This window comes from Homalodisca vitripennis, chromosome 1 (assembly GCF_021130785.1).
Source record: "Homalodisca vitripennis isolate AUS2020 chromosome 1, UT_GWSS_2.1, whole genome shotgun sequence".
NCBI classification, from domain to species: domain Eukaryota; kingdom Metazoa; phylum Arthropoda; class Insecta; order Hemiptera; family Cicadellidae; genus Homalodisca; species Homalodisca vitripennis.
The window spans coordinates 7,721,620-7,738,243 of record NC_060207.1 but is presented as its reverse complement, the minus strand read 5'-3'; the positions used below and the strand labels follow the sequence as shown (position 1 = coordinate 7,738,243).

Here is a 16,624-nt window from a genome sequence, read left to right as displayed (position 1 = left end):
GACAGACAACTTAATCAAGACCAATATGAACTTTTATATTTTGTAAATAAATTTTTAACAATCAACGCAAATTGTAATCTTAAAGGTTATCAATAAAGAAACTCTGATTTCTGTATCAATATTATGTTTCATCAGACAATCTCACAGTCTCTTAGTTTTCAATGCATTGTATTCTATGGGCTGATGTGACAGAACCGTTTTGCATGTAACCACACTTTGACGAATACTTATCAGATTGCATTCTTTCCATTTCAGTTATCTTCCTTCAAACTCCCTAGCCATTCCTAAAAAACTAAAGTCAATATTACAATCATCTGTATAAGATTTAATTTATGAGTGTGAATTAGAGAATTAACTAGGTATTTGTGGGAACTAGCTTTACAATTTTTGGATGATTTGATAATCGTAAAGTGCTTTTTAAGGATCTGACATGTTAAGGTTAGTTTCCATGATGTACAATGAGGTTGGTAAAACTCGACTGTTTGCACCCAAAGATACTCAACTGTTATGCATGATCAGAATCGAGAATTCTGAAGATGATTCTAAGGAATGAATGCCAAGATCATGCATATGTGTGTCTCTGGTCTTATAAGTGAAGTGGTTGGTTTTAAGAGAGAATTTTAGATAAGACCATTAAATTTGGTAATTCTTAACTAAGTAGTTGGAATATTATATTACATAATCATTCTGTCCCAACAGGGCAAAAATTCTTGGAAGATGGAAATAAGGCGGACGCACTGAGATATTTTGAAGAAAGTGTGAAACTGGGTTCAAAATGTCTTTATAAACACAACAAGGACTTACGAACTTACAAAGATTCATTAGCTCGAGTACTTATTGAATTGGGTTAGTACTTTTATTGTAAGGCTTATTTTATAATACAGTATTGTTACAGTGTTGTTGATCTTTTTACATTGTTTCACCTCTAAAATGCTTAACTTTTATTAATACATTGTTATGTAGATCAATTGCACATTTTATCATTAGTTTTTATTTCTACTAAAGTTACGTGTACTTTGTTTTGGGTTGCTTATTGTGTGCTGTTATTTTGTAAAAATTCTTGAAATAGTTTATTTAATGATAAATTTTCATTGTGTTGAATATATGCAAAGGATCTAAATTAAACTAGGATTACAAAACTATGGTTCATCAGATTGATTGAAAATTTAAAGTATGAATCAAAACCAGTTTGGTTTGGTATGGTATGGTATGAATCAGTATGGTTTTTGGTACTTTGTGGTCGTTTAGTTTGCAGGTGATTGTCCTCTCAGTGACAGCCTGTTCTGCGACACCGTGTATGTTACTTTTACTCAGATTTAAATGCCAGTATTTGAACTCGGCAATTTAATTGACTGAGATTTTATTGAAATTCTCAAATAATTTACAAAGTTTATTAGCTTTAAGGATGAAACTTTATCATTTAGTTATTTATTATTTGCTTTTAAATGAACCAAGTAATATGGAATTTAAGTGATAGGTTGATCTGTTTTAAAAGTATTTTTATTTACAGAATAATAATACAATTAGGTATCTAGTATGAACAGAATACAAACTCGTTTCCATATTTTGAGCTTCATCTCTAGCAAATGCACTAGTATTTAAATAAGTAGAAAGGATACACCAAAGCAGCTACAGTGACACTGACAGTTGGATAGAAGATGGAACAATGTTCACTATTTGTGGAGTCACCTGATGATGAAACCTTTGTTTTTGAAATGCCTCATCCAAAAAATAAACTATATTGGAAAAGTATTGATTAATTACATTTACTACTGTACTATTTGAAAATTTTTTCCAATTGCTCCAAGTGTCTTCAATTTTTACTATGATATGTGCTGCAAAATGAGAACAATGATTATGCAATAAGCAAAGAATAGAAATAAGTAATAGGTAACTAAATATAGATTTAGTTCCTTATTTGGCTGGAAGATTGTAGCATTATCCAGCCACAAATGGATGAGGTTTAAATGTTATAACTGCACAATATAGTGGGCCACACGTGATGGCCTGACAAGCTGAACGATAAAACAGTCGAGGGCCACTAGGTGTGGCCTGACGAGCTTAGAAACAGAATGTGGTCATAAATCGATCTGACCTGAGGCAGAGAACAGACGTGGCCACCATTGTGGCCAGGCGATATGAGAGGCCTATGGCCACCGTTGTGGCCAGGCAATATTAGAGGCCTATCATACACATTTAATGCCGATCCCAAATGGATAAAAGTTATAGTAAAACAATGTGATTTTCAGGAGATGGTAGTCCATGCTGGAGGTCAACAAATATTGGATGATACAACTGATAGCATTCACATAAAATAAATTAAAATATAATGATAAAAATTATTCCAAAATTTAAATTATGTTTTCAAATAATAGAGTAGAAAGTGTTTTAAATTAGCTTTATGACTTAATTGGTAGGTAATCATTCTTCAGAACAATATAAGATTTTGGGATTAAAAAGAAAACCAGATCAAATATTTAACTTAACAGACACTCACTAGATTTTGCTAAGCTTTTTAAAAAACCGGCCTTCGAGAACTATGTATTTGTATATTTGATCGGGGCAACAAGGCAGACCTCAGCTTTGGCATTGAAAATTAAATCAACCAAAAATGCTCCTATATGTGCAAAACATGGTTTGAGTCCGGTTAAACTCTGATACTTTTAAGCACGAACGCATTTAACAAATTTTACGTTTCAAAATTTTCATAGGACTTCATCACATTACATCATAAATGCTTTTACTAAGTACTATAAAAACTTCAATTTCGAAAAAATTGTTTGTGTGAAGCTGTAATAACTAGATTAATGAATACATTTTTACGTGAATAAAATTGAGCATTATATACAAAACATTACCATCTAAAAAGAAGTTAACTTGTATTATATTTTCTTAAATTATACCATTATTTTTGGGATGTTTAAAGTAACCTGAATGCACTTCTCAAAACAATATCTATTATGTCAATTGCTAATTACAGACGAGTTTTCACATAAGTATTTGAAGTAAATATGGATAACGGTTAAGTGAGATTGGCAAGTGACGTGTAGCCTTGCTCCAGGATAAGACTGTATCTCAAGCAAATATCTATGTTTAAAGTAATATCCTAACGACCAGAATTTGAAGTCTGACTCACAAAGTACCATTCCGTGTAGCCTTGCTCCAGGATAAGACTGTATCTCAAGCAAAATTATCTATGTTTAAAGTAATATCCTAACGACCAGAATTTGAATCTGAAAGTACATTCCGTGTAGCCTTGCTCCAGAGATAAGACTGTATCTCAAGCAAATATCTATGTTTAAAGTAATATCCTAACGACCAGAATTTGAAGTCTGACTCACAAGTACCATTCCGTGTAGCCTTGCTCCAGATAAACTGTATCTCAAGCAAATATCTATGTTTATAGTAATATCCTTAAAGACCAGAATTTGAAGTCTCACTCACAGTACAATTTCCGTTTAGCCTTGCTCCAGGATAAGACTGTATCTCAAGCAAAATAACTATGTTTAAAGTAATATCCAAAAGACAAGAATTTGAAGGTCTCACTCACAAGTACAATTCAGTTTAGCCTTGCTTCCCAGGATAAGACTGTATCTCAAGCAAATATGTATGTTTAAAGTAATATCCTAAAGACCAGAAATTTGAAGTCTCACTCAAAGTACAATTCCGTTTAGCCTTGCTCCAGGATAAGACTGTATCTCAAGCAAATATGTATGTTTAAAGTAATATCCTAAAGGACAAGAATTTGAAGTCTCACTCACAAGTACAATTCCGTATAGCCTTGCTCCAGGATAAGACTGTATCTCAAGCAAATATGTATGTTTAAAGTAATATCCTAAAGACCAGAATTTGAAGTCTCACTCACAAGTACCATTCCGTGTAGCCTTGCTCCAGGATAAGACTGTATCTCAAGCAAATATCTATGTTTAAAGTAATATCCTAACGACCAGAAATTTTGAAGTCTGATTCACAAGTAACCATTCCGTGTAGCCTTGCTCCAGGATTAGACTGTATCTCAAAGCAAATACTAGTTTAAAGTAATATCCTAAAGACCAGAATTTGAAGTCTCACTCACAAGTCACAATTCCGTTTTAGCCTTGCTCCAGGATAGACTGTATCCTCAAGCAAATATGTATGTTTAAAGTAATATCCTAAAGACCAGAATTGACAGTCACTCACAAGTACAATTCCGTTTAGCCTTGCTCCAGGATAAGACTGTATCTCAAGCAAATAATCTATGTTTAAAGTAATAATCCTAAAGACCAGAATTTGAAGTCCTCACTCACAAGTACAATTCCGTTTAGCCTTGCTCAGGATAAGACGTATCTCAAGCAAATATCTATGTTTAAAGTAATATCCTAACGACCAGAATTGAAGTCTCACTCACAAGTACAATTCCGTTTTAGCCTTGCTCCAGGATAAGACTGTATCTCAAGCAAATATCTTATGTTTAAAGTAATATCCTATACGACCAGAATTTGAAGTCTGACTCACAAGTACCATTCCGTGTAGCCTTGCTCCAGGATAAGACTGTATCTCAAGCAAATATGTATGTTTAAAGTAATATCCTAAAGACCAGATTTGAAGTCTCACTCACAAGTACCATTCTGTGTAGCCTTGCTCCAGGATAAGACTGTAATCTCAAGCAAATATCTATGTTTAAAGTAATATCCTAAAGACCAGAATTTGAAGTCTCACTCACAAGTACAATTCCGTTTAGCCTTTGCTCCAGGATAAGACTGTATCTCAAGCAAATATCTATGTTTAAAGTAATATCCTAACGACCAGAATTTGAAGTCTCACTCACAAGTACCAATTCCGTTAGCCTTGCTCCAGGATAAGACTGTATCTCAAGCAAATATCTATGTTTAAAGTAATATCCTAACGACCAGAATTTGAAGTCTCACTCAAAAGTACAATTCCGTTTAGCCTTGCTCCAGGATAAGACTGTATCTCAAGCAAATATCTATGTTTAAAGTAATATCCTAAACGACCCAGAATTTGAAGTCTCACTCACAAGTACAATTCCGTTTAGCCTTGCTCCAGGATAAGACTGTATCTCAAGCAAATATCTATGTTTAAAGTAATATCCTAACGACCAGAATTTGAAGTCTGACTCACAAGTACCATTCCGTGTAGCCTTGCTCCAGGATAAGACTAGTATCTCAAGCAAATATGTTATGTTTAAAGTAATATCCTAAAAGACAAGAATTTGAAGTCTCACTCACAAGTACAATTCCGTATAGCCTTGCTCCAGGAATAAAGACTGTATCTCAAGCAAATATCTATGTTTAAAGTAATATCCTAACAACCAGAATTTGGAAGTCTGACTCACAAAGTACCATTCCGTGTATACCTTGCTCCAGGATAAGACTGTATCTCAAAGCAAATATGTATGTTTAAAAGTAATATCCTAAAGACCAGAATTTGAATCTCACTCACAAGTACCATTTCTGTATAGCCTTGCTCCAGGATAAGACTGTATCTCAAGCAAATATCTATGTTTAAAGTAATATCCTAAAGACCAGAATTTTGAAAGTGTGACTTACGAGTACCATTCTGTGTAGCCTTGCTCCAGGATAAGACTGTATCATGATTCAACCAATCATGATTTGGACACCAGTCTCCATGTCATCCTTGATAACTACCAATCATGATTTGGACACCAGTCTCCATGTCATCCTTGCTTAATTTGATCACAAAATTCAATCTCTATAAGTAGCTACAGAATTATAGATCCATGACACCATGTTCCATATGTTAGACATTAAAAATCATCAGATTTATATTAGTAATGTAGTCTCGAAAAGTGTTTAATATAAGAAGAATGCACCTTTTAACACTTTTCTAAACAAATAATCGAACCAAATTGAGTTCTAATATATTTATATTGTCAAATAGTCAATAGTCAAGTGTGCTTTATTCATGAACATTAAGAACAGAATTTGCGTCAAAGTTGAATTAAAAACAATAAATATTTACAAAATATGAATTGTTTTGTCTTCTATGAAATGTGCATATCTTCTAGTAGTCTCCATTCAAAAAATTCACTTAAAGAGTAGAAGGGATGATCTAGAATCCAGTTCTTAAGAAGATTACGAAACTGTTGTTTCTTGGACATTTTCAGGTTGAGGGGAAGAGTGTTCCACATCTTGGCTGCTGTGTAGCTGGGTTTCTTCTCTGTCATAGTATGATGGTGTATAGGGAGGCAATAGTTAGCCGAGTCTCTTGTATTGTAGTTATGGAACTGAGCTGCGTTCTTCATGGAATCAGGTGATTTCAGGTGTAGGTATGTGATGATTTCCAAGATATACAGGTTAACCACAGTTAGAATTTTCAGATCTCTGAAACTTCTTCTGCAGGTTTGTCTGGGCTGGAGATCTCCAAGTATTCTTATTGCACGTTTTTGTAATAGGAGTACTCGCTCTAGATTATCTTCCGTAGTTGCTCCCCAAACTGCAATACCATAGCGCAAATGGGACTCCAACGGGCTGTGGTAGGCGATCTTAGCTGTTTCAGTATCACATTTACTCTTCACCCTTCTAATTACAAAGAGACTTGAGCTTATCTTGTTACAAAGGGCATTAATGTGAGGCCTTCGTCAATAGGCCCCAAGTAGTTTGCGGTGTTAGCTATCTCAAGGTCAGGTAGTCTCCCAATTTCCTTTTGGTGCTTCCCAAGGACTAGTTGTTTGGTTTTAATACAAAAATGTATTTAATAATAATGTAAAAAATTACACATAAAAATCTAATATGAAATTTAGTTACCAAGGTAGTTAAAACTTGTCAATTTAGTTCATTATCCGTTTACTTTATGTACTTTAACCTACAGTACCTGAGGTTGGATTCTTTGAATCAGAAATATACGTGGTGAAAATAGAAATTTCCGAAGTGTTAAAAGGTGCATTCTTCTTATTTCCGATTAAGTTGGGAAAATACCAAATGTTCTAAAAATAAAATATATACGTTTAATATTTAAGTCACCCTTGTAATTGAATCAAAGATAATTTTTTATTAATGATGATATGGATTATTAAAATAATAAATTATTGAGCACCATTTTGGACATGATAAGCTGTAATATTTTTCTTACAGGTGCACATCGAATTTGAGCTTGGTTTTCTTTTGGAAATTTATTTGTAATAGAATAAAAATATAGCATTAAAATTGTACATAAATGTTCACTATCTACTAGATAACATGACACACCAGTAACTTTTTGGAAATCATCTTTCTCTTCACAAATCGAGCAGTGGACACGAGTTTTCCTGTTGACAAGTGTGCCAGCAAATACTCTTACTATGCACAATGGCAGTCACACCTGAGTATATAATTGGCCGATATCAGACCACTATTCTAGTTTTCGAGAATAGAATTTTACGTAAAATTTATGGGCCATCATATGAACAAGGGGTATGGAGAAGAAAACATAATAGAGAAATCAGGGAGCTCTACAATAGTATGGATGTAATAGGAGAAATAAAGTGCAGAAGACTCCGTTGGGCAGGCCATGTTTTGAGAAGAGAAGAGGAATGCAAACTGAGGAGGGTAATGTACGGTAACCCAGAAGGAAGACGGCCCCGTGGGAGACCGAAAGTGAGATGGTGGAACCAGGTGAAGGCTGATATGGAGAAGATGGGTGCTTCAGAGGAAGATGCAGAGGACCGTTCAGGATGGAGGAGCTTTGTTGGTGCGGCTAAATATCACCTCCGATATAAATGGCCCTGGGAGTAAGAGTAAGAGTAAGTAAGTAAGTATCAGACCACTGGAGAGTAAGAGCGTATCAAACATCGCACCTAGAGTTTGCACAGTGACACTATTGGGATAAATGTATGTTACTAAAAACTTCATTAGATGTCAGAATTCACAAATAGGGATTTTCGTTCTCAGTAAAGACCTGTGTATTCTCCCTTGTATGGACCAAACTGGAAACACTAAGCATTCATCCCCCATTGGTGGCCAAGCTATCAACACTTAGGATTCTCTCAGCAGAAGAAAGCTTTTGAAGAGAGGAAAAGAAATTAAGTGCCAGCTGTTGTTAACTGCTTGAAGCTATTTCACTTATCTGCTCCCTTAATTTTCTTCCAAAAAAGATTTTATAGATGTGTACAATTATCAATGTTTTAATATATTTTTGCAGGCCACCCACATTTTGACCGATCTCAATATTATCTGCATTGAGTTCTTCACTAAAGCTTTTAAATATGAAACCAATGTCAATCAGACAAAATTGATTGCACCCCATCTTGTTTGCTTTATTCTCTATAGAATGCACTGAATATCACTGCAAGCAAAATATTTTGGCCCTGAAAAATTGACTGTTTTTATTGTGAGTTGTTAGTTACCAAATTAGATGTATTTAGTGATATCTAATTGTTCATGTTTACATTATTCCTGTTGATTGTTATGTCTGAAACTTTATCTGACACGAGTTTAAACCACTTCTCAGATTATACATAGTCATTAGATGGTTATATATAAATATTAGATATTGTAACATAATTTATTGTGAAAACTGTTTGGACATAAAAAACTATACTATGAAGTTTATTTGCGTTGAGGACACGGCTTTGTGAATGTCATTGTTTGGAGAACATCTTCATTAGCTTCAACACAAGAGGAATGGCCTTGCCACCAACAAGAAGGGGAATCTCTGGGCGGAATGAAGTCTATGTTTTCAGAGAAAGCCGGATACTTGTACTTGATGCGACACGGAATACAGTACATCCCACCTTCAGAATCGCCAGCAACACACGTTTGGAAGCCCCCCGGTGTACTTCCTGGCATGCAGATAGGTCTTATCAGATGAGCTGGTAGGTCGATCTTCTGGACAGCCCTTCGCTCCTCTCTGTCACTTGACGCAGTACTCCACTTTGGAATGCCACATGTACCTACAGTGTAAGCTGTGGATGGGACGTCCTTTTGGTCGTTTATGGTAGTAGTCGACAGCATTCTGCGTAGAGTCGTATGATCGCATCTAAGTTTTGTGTGAGAAATATGTTTGGCCAACATTGTTCCAGCTTTTTTTTGTTTTTTGTTTTTTTTTGTTGTTATATTTTACAGAAATTTGGAGAGGTGTCACCAATTGATGTTGTAAAGGTGGATTATTTGTGACTGTTTATTTCTTTTTGTTTCCTGGGAGATTACTGCCAACAATGAACTTGGTTAGCCCTAGGACTGTGCAATGTTAAATGTTCAAAATAGTTACCTCATGTTCACCACTTTGCAAGCTTATTTTTTTAAACGCCACACATAAAAGATTTACTCTAATTGTATATTGTAGTACATACATTTTTTCTTACAAAATTTATATTGGGATTATGTCAAATAAAATAATAAATATGAATTTTTTTAATAATGTTTACGCAAGATAAATAAAGTTTGCTATATATTTTACATAAAAATTCTTGTTTCCAGCATATATTAGTATCATCATTAATATTTTGAATTGCATGTAAAACATTTAAAAGTTGCAGCATTTCATAAAGAATACAGAAATGTAAGAGAGGCTATCAGGAGGAAACACCCTTACAAATGGGTAGGAAACAATTGTATTTAGCTTCATGACAACACCCCTGCACATCAGTATTTGTTAGTCCGTAATAATCCACCATGCATGATCTTGCACCAGCCAATTTCTTCCTTTTTCCGTGGTTGAAAAAAATAGTTTCAGGGAAAATGATTTGCAGATACTGAGGCTGACAAGGAAATGACAACGAAACCAATTAAAATCTTTCACTTAATAATTTCCGTGAGTGTTGTGACAGATATATGAACACCAGGGCAAGTGTGTCATTGCTAGAGGAGAGTTCTGAGGGAAAATAGATTTGTAAGATTAACATTGTTAACTAGATATATATATATATATATATATATATATATATATATATATTATATCATTGTACTGATTTGTTGATAGGTAGTTCATAAAAAAAAGTAAATTTAAAAACTTTGGGGTATTATCAATTTTATACTAACAATCCCTCACAAATATAGTGTTTTTACATAAATTAAAAATACTGGAACACAGGCAAAATGATAGTTGTCGTACAGCTTTTGTCAACCTCTCAATTTTGAAAACTTTTGTATTTGTTGGAAGCAGTCACGTACAGTATGTTCATGAGTGAGAAGTCTGTAGGTGTTGCAACTTACACTCCTGCAACACTAGACATGCAACAGTCTTCCATCTTCCCAGTTATCACCGTGCTTTGTGTGAGGAAGCCCTTACGTATGGGAGCTTAATCGTGGTATTGGTTAATGAAGGATCTCAAAATGTGTAACCTTAAGGAGAAATGTCAATGATGTAAACTGAATTACGTTATGAAAATTGATGTTTTTTTTTTAATACTGATTTTATTTAATTTATTCTGTCTGGTGTTAATCTTATGTCATTTGATGCTACCACTGTTTTGTATGAATATATAAGTAAGTAATATTGTCTCTAGTAAATGTTACTTTTAAAAATCAGTGTTTTATATTCAAAATTTTAAATCTGTATATAAAAAAGTAACCCATAAAATGAATGTTCTAGGATTACACAATGAAGCAGTTGTGCTCATTGAAGATTGTATTTCTTCCATTGAAAAACAATTTGGATGTAACAGCGTAGAAGTTGTGTCAGAATTGCAGAAACTGTTCGACGTTGTCAGTCTTGTTATGGCCGATCTGACAATAAAAGGGTAAAAACAGCTTCACGAGAATATAGGTAATGATATTCTTATTATCATCATCATTATTGTTATTAATTATTACAAGATTTGAATGTAATTTTCGGCTTTAATGTTCATATTTTTAAATATATTCCTGATATGCAATTATTTGATACTCTGATTTGTTATCAATTAGTTTAAAAACATTTTGGTGCATTGTATTAAATTAATAATTTAGCATCTTGATAGCAAATGGATGGTCTTACCAACAGCTACAATGTGAAGGAAACAGGATTTTACTGTATATTTGCCATCGTTCAATGATACAAAAAATCAGTAACACCAGAACGATTGCAAATGTCCGGAAATTGCCAATCTTCAGTTTCTTCTGCATTGCTTTAACCCTCTCCCACTCGCATTGTTACCAGGTGCTCATGGTGCTTCTAACCTCAATTAATTCGCTATGCCGGTCGCGCTCTGTCAAAATACGCGGTGCCTCAACTTACACACGTTCTGTCATTGTAATTAACTATAATTATATATATATATATATAAATTATTTTACTATATATTGGTTCAATGAAGTTGATTGTATGAGACCAGGGAGGGGGCACACGGACAGCTGGGCGCCGGTGGCGCGGGTTGTTTGTTGCGCAGTTACTTGGTGAAGGTCATTGTCTGGCTCACTGCCACTGCCACTGTGATCACTCCGAACTACATCCTCAATGCCAAAACCACTTCACAAGGCTCTGATACATCACTACACTCACTTGAATCGTCGCAATCACTACTAATAACGAGATCGATTTCACTGTCACGAAGTGTACGACTACAACCCGCCATTGTTTCCGCACAACTAATATAAATAGAAAATAATGGAATAAATCTACTGTAAAAGTAAAGTAAATGGTCTCCTGATAGCAAACAACCCGTAGTAGTACAAAATATTGCTACTCGAGAGCAGCACTTATCGGCTCTAGTGGGTAAAGCAGTGCGTGCCGATCCGTGCCGTTTAAGCTGCAGTGGCTATGTGGTGGCCGTGCCGATTCATGCCTTGCGAGCGGGAGAGGGTTAAACCAAAAAACAGTGAAGCATTATAAAAAATAAAAAGTAATGTTCATTGATGTTGTTTAATCAAGAGGCTACTGCTGAATAAGGCAGGGAAGGGGAACTTTAATCGCAATAGAACACTAAAACTTGTGTTTGCTGTCAAGAGAGTCTTACGATTTCGGTGCCACAGCTAACGGCTAGCTTTTATCTGCGTTCTGTCAGCGTTTTGTGTGAAACCGCTCTAAATCGTGCCAGGTTCAATTGCCGCGAGTGACTATGACAAGGCTCTCGCAGTTCTCTGGGAACCCCGTATGAACATTTTCTAATAATTGATGAAAGAAAAGTCTCAACTATCCAATAATTTTATTTTTATACACGAGGCCTTTAAACATCAAAGATGCCATCGTCGGGTATGAAAAGTTTCTTAATATGTATCAAAGGCGTAAGCAGGACTTGGCTTTGGGGGGAATGGGAATCTTATTGAAGAGCACACAATACTGGGGGTATAGAATTAATTAAAATAAACTACGAGTAGGTTGACCTAATTCAAAGTAAAACATTTAACTGTTATAATTCAGAAAAGTTGTTTGCTGTTATATTTTTTAAATTATTTGAGAGAGTTTTATGGATTCTACCCCCTTTATCCTTTCCTTACTAACACAACAGATATGTAAACATATAAACATACAAACTGCATTTTTTAAATCTAAAATGATCATGTATTCTGTATTCCAGGTCAAAGTTGCAGAAATTGAAGGCAACACAATTGAAAATCCAGAAATTTATAAAAGCAAATGTGGCTGCTTCTTATCTAAACAGTATTCCAGGAATGACAGAAGCTCTAAACAGTGTTGAATTATCATGAGCAAAGAGTATAATTTTTTATAATAACAGGAATAATATTAGATTTCATTCCTTAAAATAATATAATTCAGTCAGAAATACAAAAATACTGTAAAAAAATTATACACATTTTATTAACTGTTGGAATTTATGAACTGAAATACCTTTTTGTACCTATAAACTGTTGAAATATTTGTGATATACCAACAATGTTGAATTGAATACATTGCCTATATAATACCTATTAACTGTAAGGTAATAAAATATATAAATAATTAAAGACAGAATTTTATATTTTGTAAGCAACAGCAGAATAAGAGTAAAAAAATATAGTAGGTAAGGTACACTGTACTATTCTCTTTAATACAATAATTGTTTTGTTCATATTTTCATTATGAAAATATAAACTTTTATTAGTTTAATATTACATGTAATAGTTTGTAAACAAGATTTAAATTGGGCTATTCTTTTTTATAAGTACTATGATATTTGAATGTAATGTAAGGTATGTAACATACCGTACAAGGAAAATAACTGTAAAATAAATAATAAAAAAGAACTGTTTCTTTTAACACCACTGCTGGTCTATACCGAGTGTGACTATCTATTATTATAGCCATGTTTCTATGCCGTAAGGTGCTAAATAAACCACTGTACAATAACTGCTTAGTTATAACACATGTGATTAACACCTTCACCTTCACTGCTGGTCTATACCGAGTGTGACTATCTATTATTATAGCCATGTTTCTATGCCGTAAGGTGCTAAATAAACCACTGTACAATAACTGCTTAGTTATAACACATGTGATTAACACCTTCACCTTCACTGCTGGTCTATACCGAGTGTGACTATCTATTATTATAGCCATGTTTCTATGCCGTAAGGTGCTAAATAAACCACTGTACAATAACTGCTTAGTTATAACACATGTGATTAACACCTTCACCTTCACGGCTGGTCTATACCGAGACCATTACTATTAATACTGGTGCCATCCTTTTGAGCCTTGGTATATGATCTGAGGGAGTGACTTTTTTATTCTGAAAAACATGAGTTAATTTTCCTTCTATATTTAGAATGTTACAGGAAAATTATTACTTTCATATATTTTGGAATTAAAAATACGTTATTACTCCCCTTTGGCGAATGATATCTAAAATTTGGCATTTTTAAATTGTAATAAATGTATTCATATAGAATCTGTGTTGATTTTTTAAAAGACCACATTTTCAATTTGCTTCTTCGTGCTGCACATAGATACACACAAGCCCCGTGCTCTTCCCCCACCAACATAGTCCCTTACCCCTCCAGCCCCTCAATTAGTTCCTCTCTTCCTTCACTCTGCACTTGATGTCTCTGTTCTTGGCTCATTCATAACCAAACAAATAGTTTTACAACTAGGCTAATCAAGATTCAACTAAAAAAATGGCTTATGGAGAGACCTGTCTACTCCATTAAAGAATACTTGGACCTGGTCAAGACTTGTCTACATTTCAAAGAAACTGAAGCTATTTAGCGATGTATGTTATTAATTAATTTATTTATTTTGTTGACGCCAATACAGATCTTGATGATATGTAAATAAAGATGATTGACTATTGTCTAATCTCACAGAGGCTTGCTTGTGTTAAGCTGAGCACACTTATTTAATCGCATTCTGAATGAAGATATATGTAGATAATGCTATACTAATAAGTTTTAAATAATTAAACTATTCAAAACATCATTTTATGTGAAAATTACAGTGGATTGATTAAACTTAACACTTGATAACAGGGGCGCTTTACACGACCTAGGCTACATGCTTTAAAATTTTGCATTCTTTTTTTGATAATGTAAAAAAATAATGAAAATTATTGTTTCCCCTGATAACATAAAAGAAAAAGAAAAAAATACACTACCCTAATTGTAATCAGTCAGTTTAGAATAAATAGGCTTATCTGTATAATTATTAATAAAATTATCTATCTACAAAATGTAGAGGTAGAAAAAAAAAAAAATTATGGTTGCCTGTAAAGTCGGTTTTACGGGCGAAGATTTTACGTGACAACGTCTTTTTCTCGGTAGAATATTTATTGATATGAATATTATTAAATTGCACAATAGGAACAAGGAATTGAATGAAAATAAGAATTGCACAAATTTTAACTATAGAAATATATCTTGTTTACTAAAACATTGTACATAATTTGAAATTAATTAAAATTTGTTATTGTAAATGGTAAAGTTGAATAAAACATTTACTAAAATTGGAATTTGAAATTCTTGCAGAGTGATTTAAACTAATAATTTACTTAACACTATCAACATTTGTCAATAGTATGACATAACCTATAAACTCAGTTTCTCAACTTTTGTGTCAATCTAACAATTAATCAATCAATCATAGTTTACGATAATGAAATATCAGTGTACAATTATTTACCTTTATTGTTGTAGTTGTTGTAAATGACGAATCTAAGCACTCCACATTTTCACGAATAAACATAGTTATCTGCTTTATCCCGTGCGGCGGACCCACAGTTATCTGCTTTATCCCGTGCGGCGGACCCACTGGACGGGCATCGTAACGTTACCGGGCGTTACACTTTTACATGAGTGACTCCGAGCCGCAACCTAATTCAAGACGTTGTCACGTCAAAAACATAAATTGATCAATTGAAGAGGCTATGTTGACACAAAATGTAGGATTATCTTATAATTTGGCTCGAAGTAAAACAGTTGGATAAGATTTTTTTATGGGATTTATGGGAAAGAAACATTTATACAAGGAATGTACTTGCATTTTATTTGAAATAACTAATTTCTTAAATAATAACTTTATTGACAAATTATGGTTACAAAAAATATGATTTTGTCCAGTCATAAATCACTTAAAAAAGTGTAACGTTATGAAGATAAAATTGTTGGTTGTATAGGTTACACTACCAACATACACAAAGGGAAAGAAAGGTTTATCTCACATACATACTGCAAACATTTTTATTTGAGCCTGGTTTACACAATTGCCCAAATTTTCAAATATAAAGGTGTCTAATTCCTGTAACGTGATCTAAAACATGTTGTACTAGATCACTTCTCAAAGAGGGTTGTTCATTGAGAAGTTAACCTGAGCTTGAAGGCCTATCCTCGAGGTCTGTTGTCACTCATTTTTGTCTGCCTGTCTGACCAAACGCTATCTCAAAAACAAACTGATTTATAGACCTAAAATTTTGCATAAACTTCATTTTTATACAAGGAACATTGAGTTCAATGATGGTGCATGTCCATTCATGGAATTTGACTAAGCATCATTGAAACCCATAATTAACAATTTATTTTTTGTCCACCGAAGGGTTGAAAAGTGCATTTTCTGTATTACTGTCTGCCTGTCCACAAGGCAGATCTTACGAGCTGGGGCTCTTAGTGCCAAAGACAGGAAGCTTTCAAGTCACAAGTTCTCATGAGTTAAGAGCACTTGTAACTTGAAAGCTTCCTGTCTTTGGCAATAAGAGCCTCAGCTCCTGAGATCTGTCATCTGTCAAGTTCTCATAAGTTAGGAGCACTTGTAACTTGAAAGCTTCCTGTCTTTGGCAATAAGAGCCTCAGCTCCTGAGATCTGTCATCTGCCAAGTTCTCATGAGTTAGGAGCACTTGTAACTTGAAAGCTTCCTGTCTTTGGCAATAAGAGCCTCAGCTCCTGAGATCTGTCATCTGCCAAGTTCTCATGAGTTAGGAGCACTTGTAACTTGAAAGCTTCCTGTCTTTGGCAATAAGAGCCTCAGCTCCTGAGATCTGTCATCTGCCAAGTTCTCATGAGTTAGGAGCACTTGTAACTTGAAAGCTTCCTGTCTTTGGCAATAAGAGCCTCAGCTCCTGAGATCTGTCATCTGTCAAGTTCTCATAAGTTAGGAGCACTTGTAACTTGAAAGCTTCCTGTCTTTGGCAATAAGAGCCTCAGCTCCTGAGATCTGTCATCTGCCAAGTTCTCATGAGTTAGAAGCACAGATGACAGATCTCAGGAGCTGGAACTCTTAGTGCCAAAGACAGGAAGCTTTCAAGTTGCAAGTGCTCCTAACTCATGAGAGCTTGACAACATG

General features: G+C 34.3%; 1 protein-coding gene across 1 annotated transcript in view; it reads left to right on the top strand.

Moving 5' to 3' along the window:
- LOC124356852 (SET and MYND domain-containing protein 4-like) overlaps positions 1–13,744 on the top strand; it is a 30,363-nt gene extending 16,619 nt beyond the window's left edge. Inside the window, exons 8-10 of the mRNA XM_046808107.1 lie at positions 700–846; positions 10,531–10,704; positions 12,434–13,744. Coding sequence (XP_046664063.1) covers positions 700–846; positions 10,531–10,682 — 299 coding nt within the window. The 3' untranslated portion in view covers positions 10,683–10,704; positions 12,434–13,744. The remainder of the gene's footprint in view (positions 1–699; positions 847–10,530; positions 10,705–12,433) is intronic.
- The last annotated feature ends 2,880 nt before the right edge of the window (positions 13,745–16,624 follow it).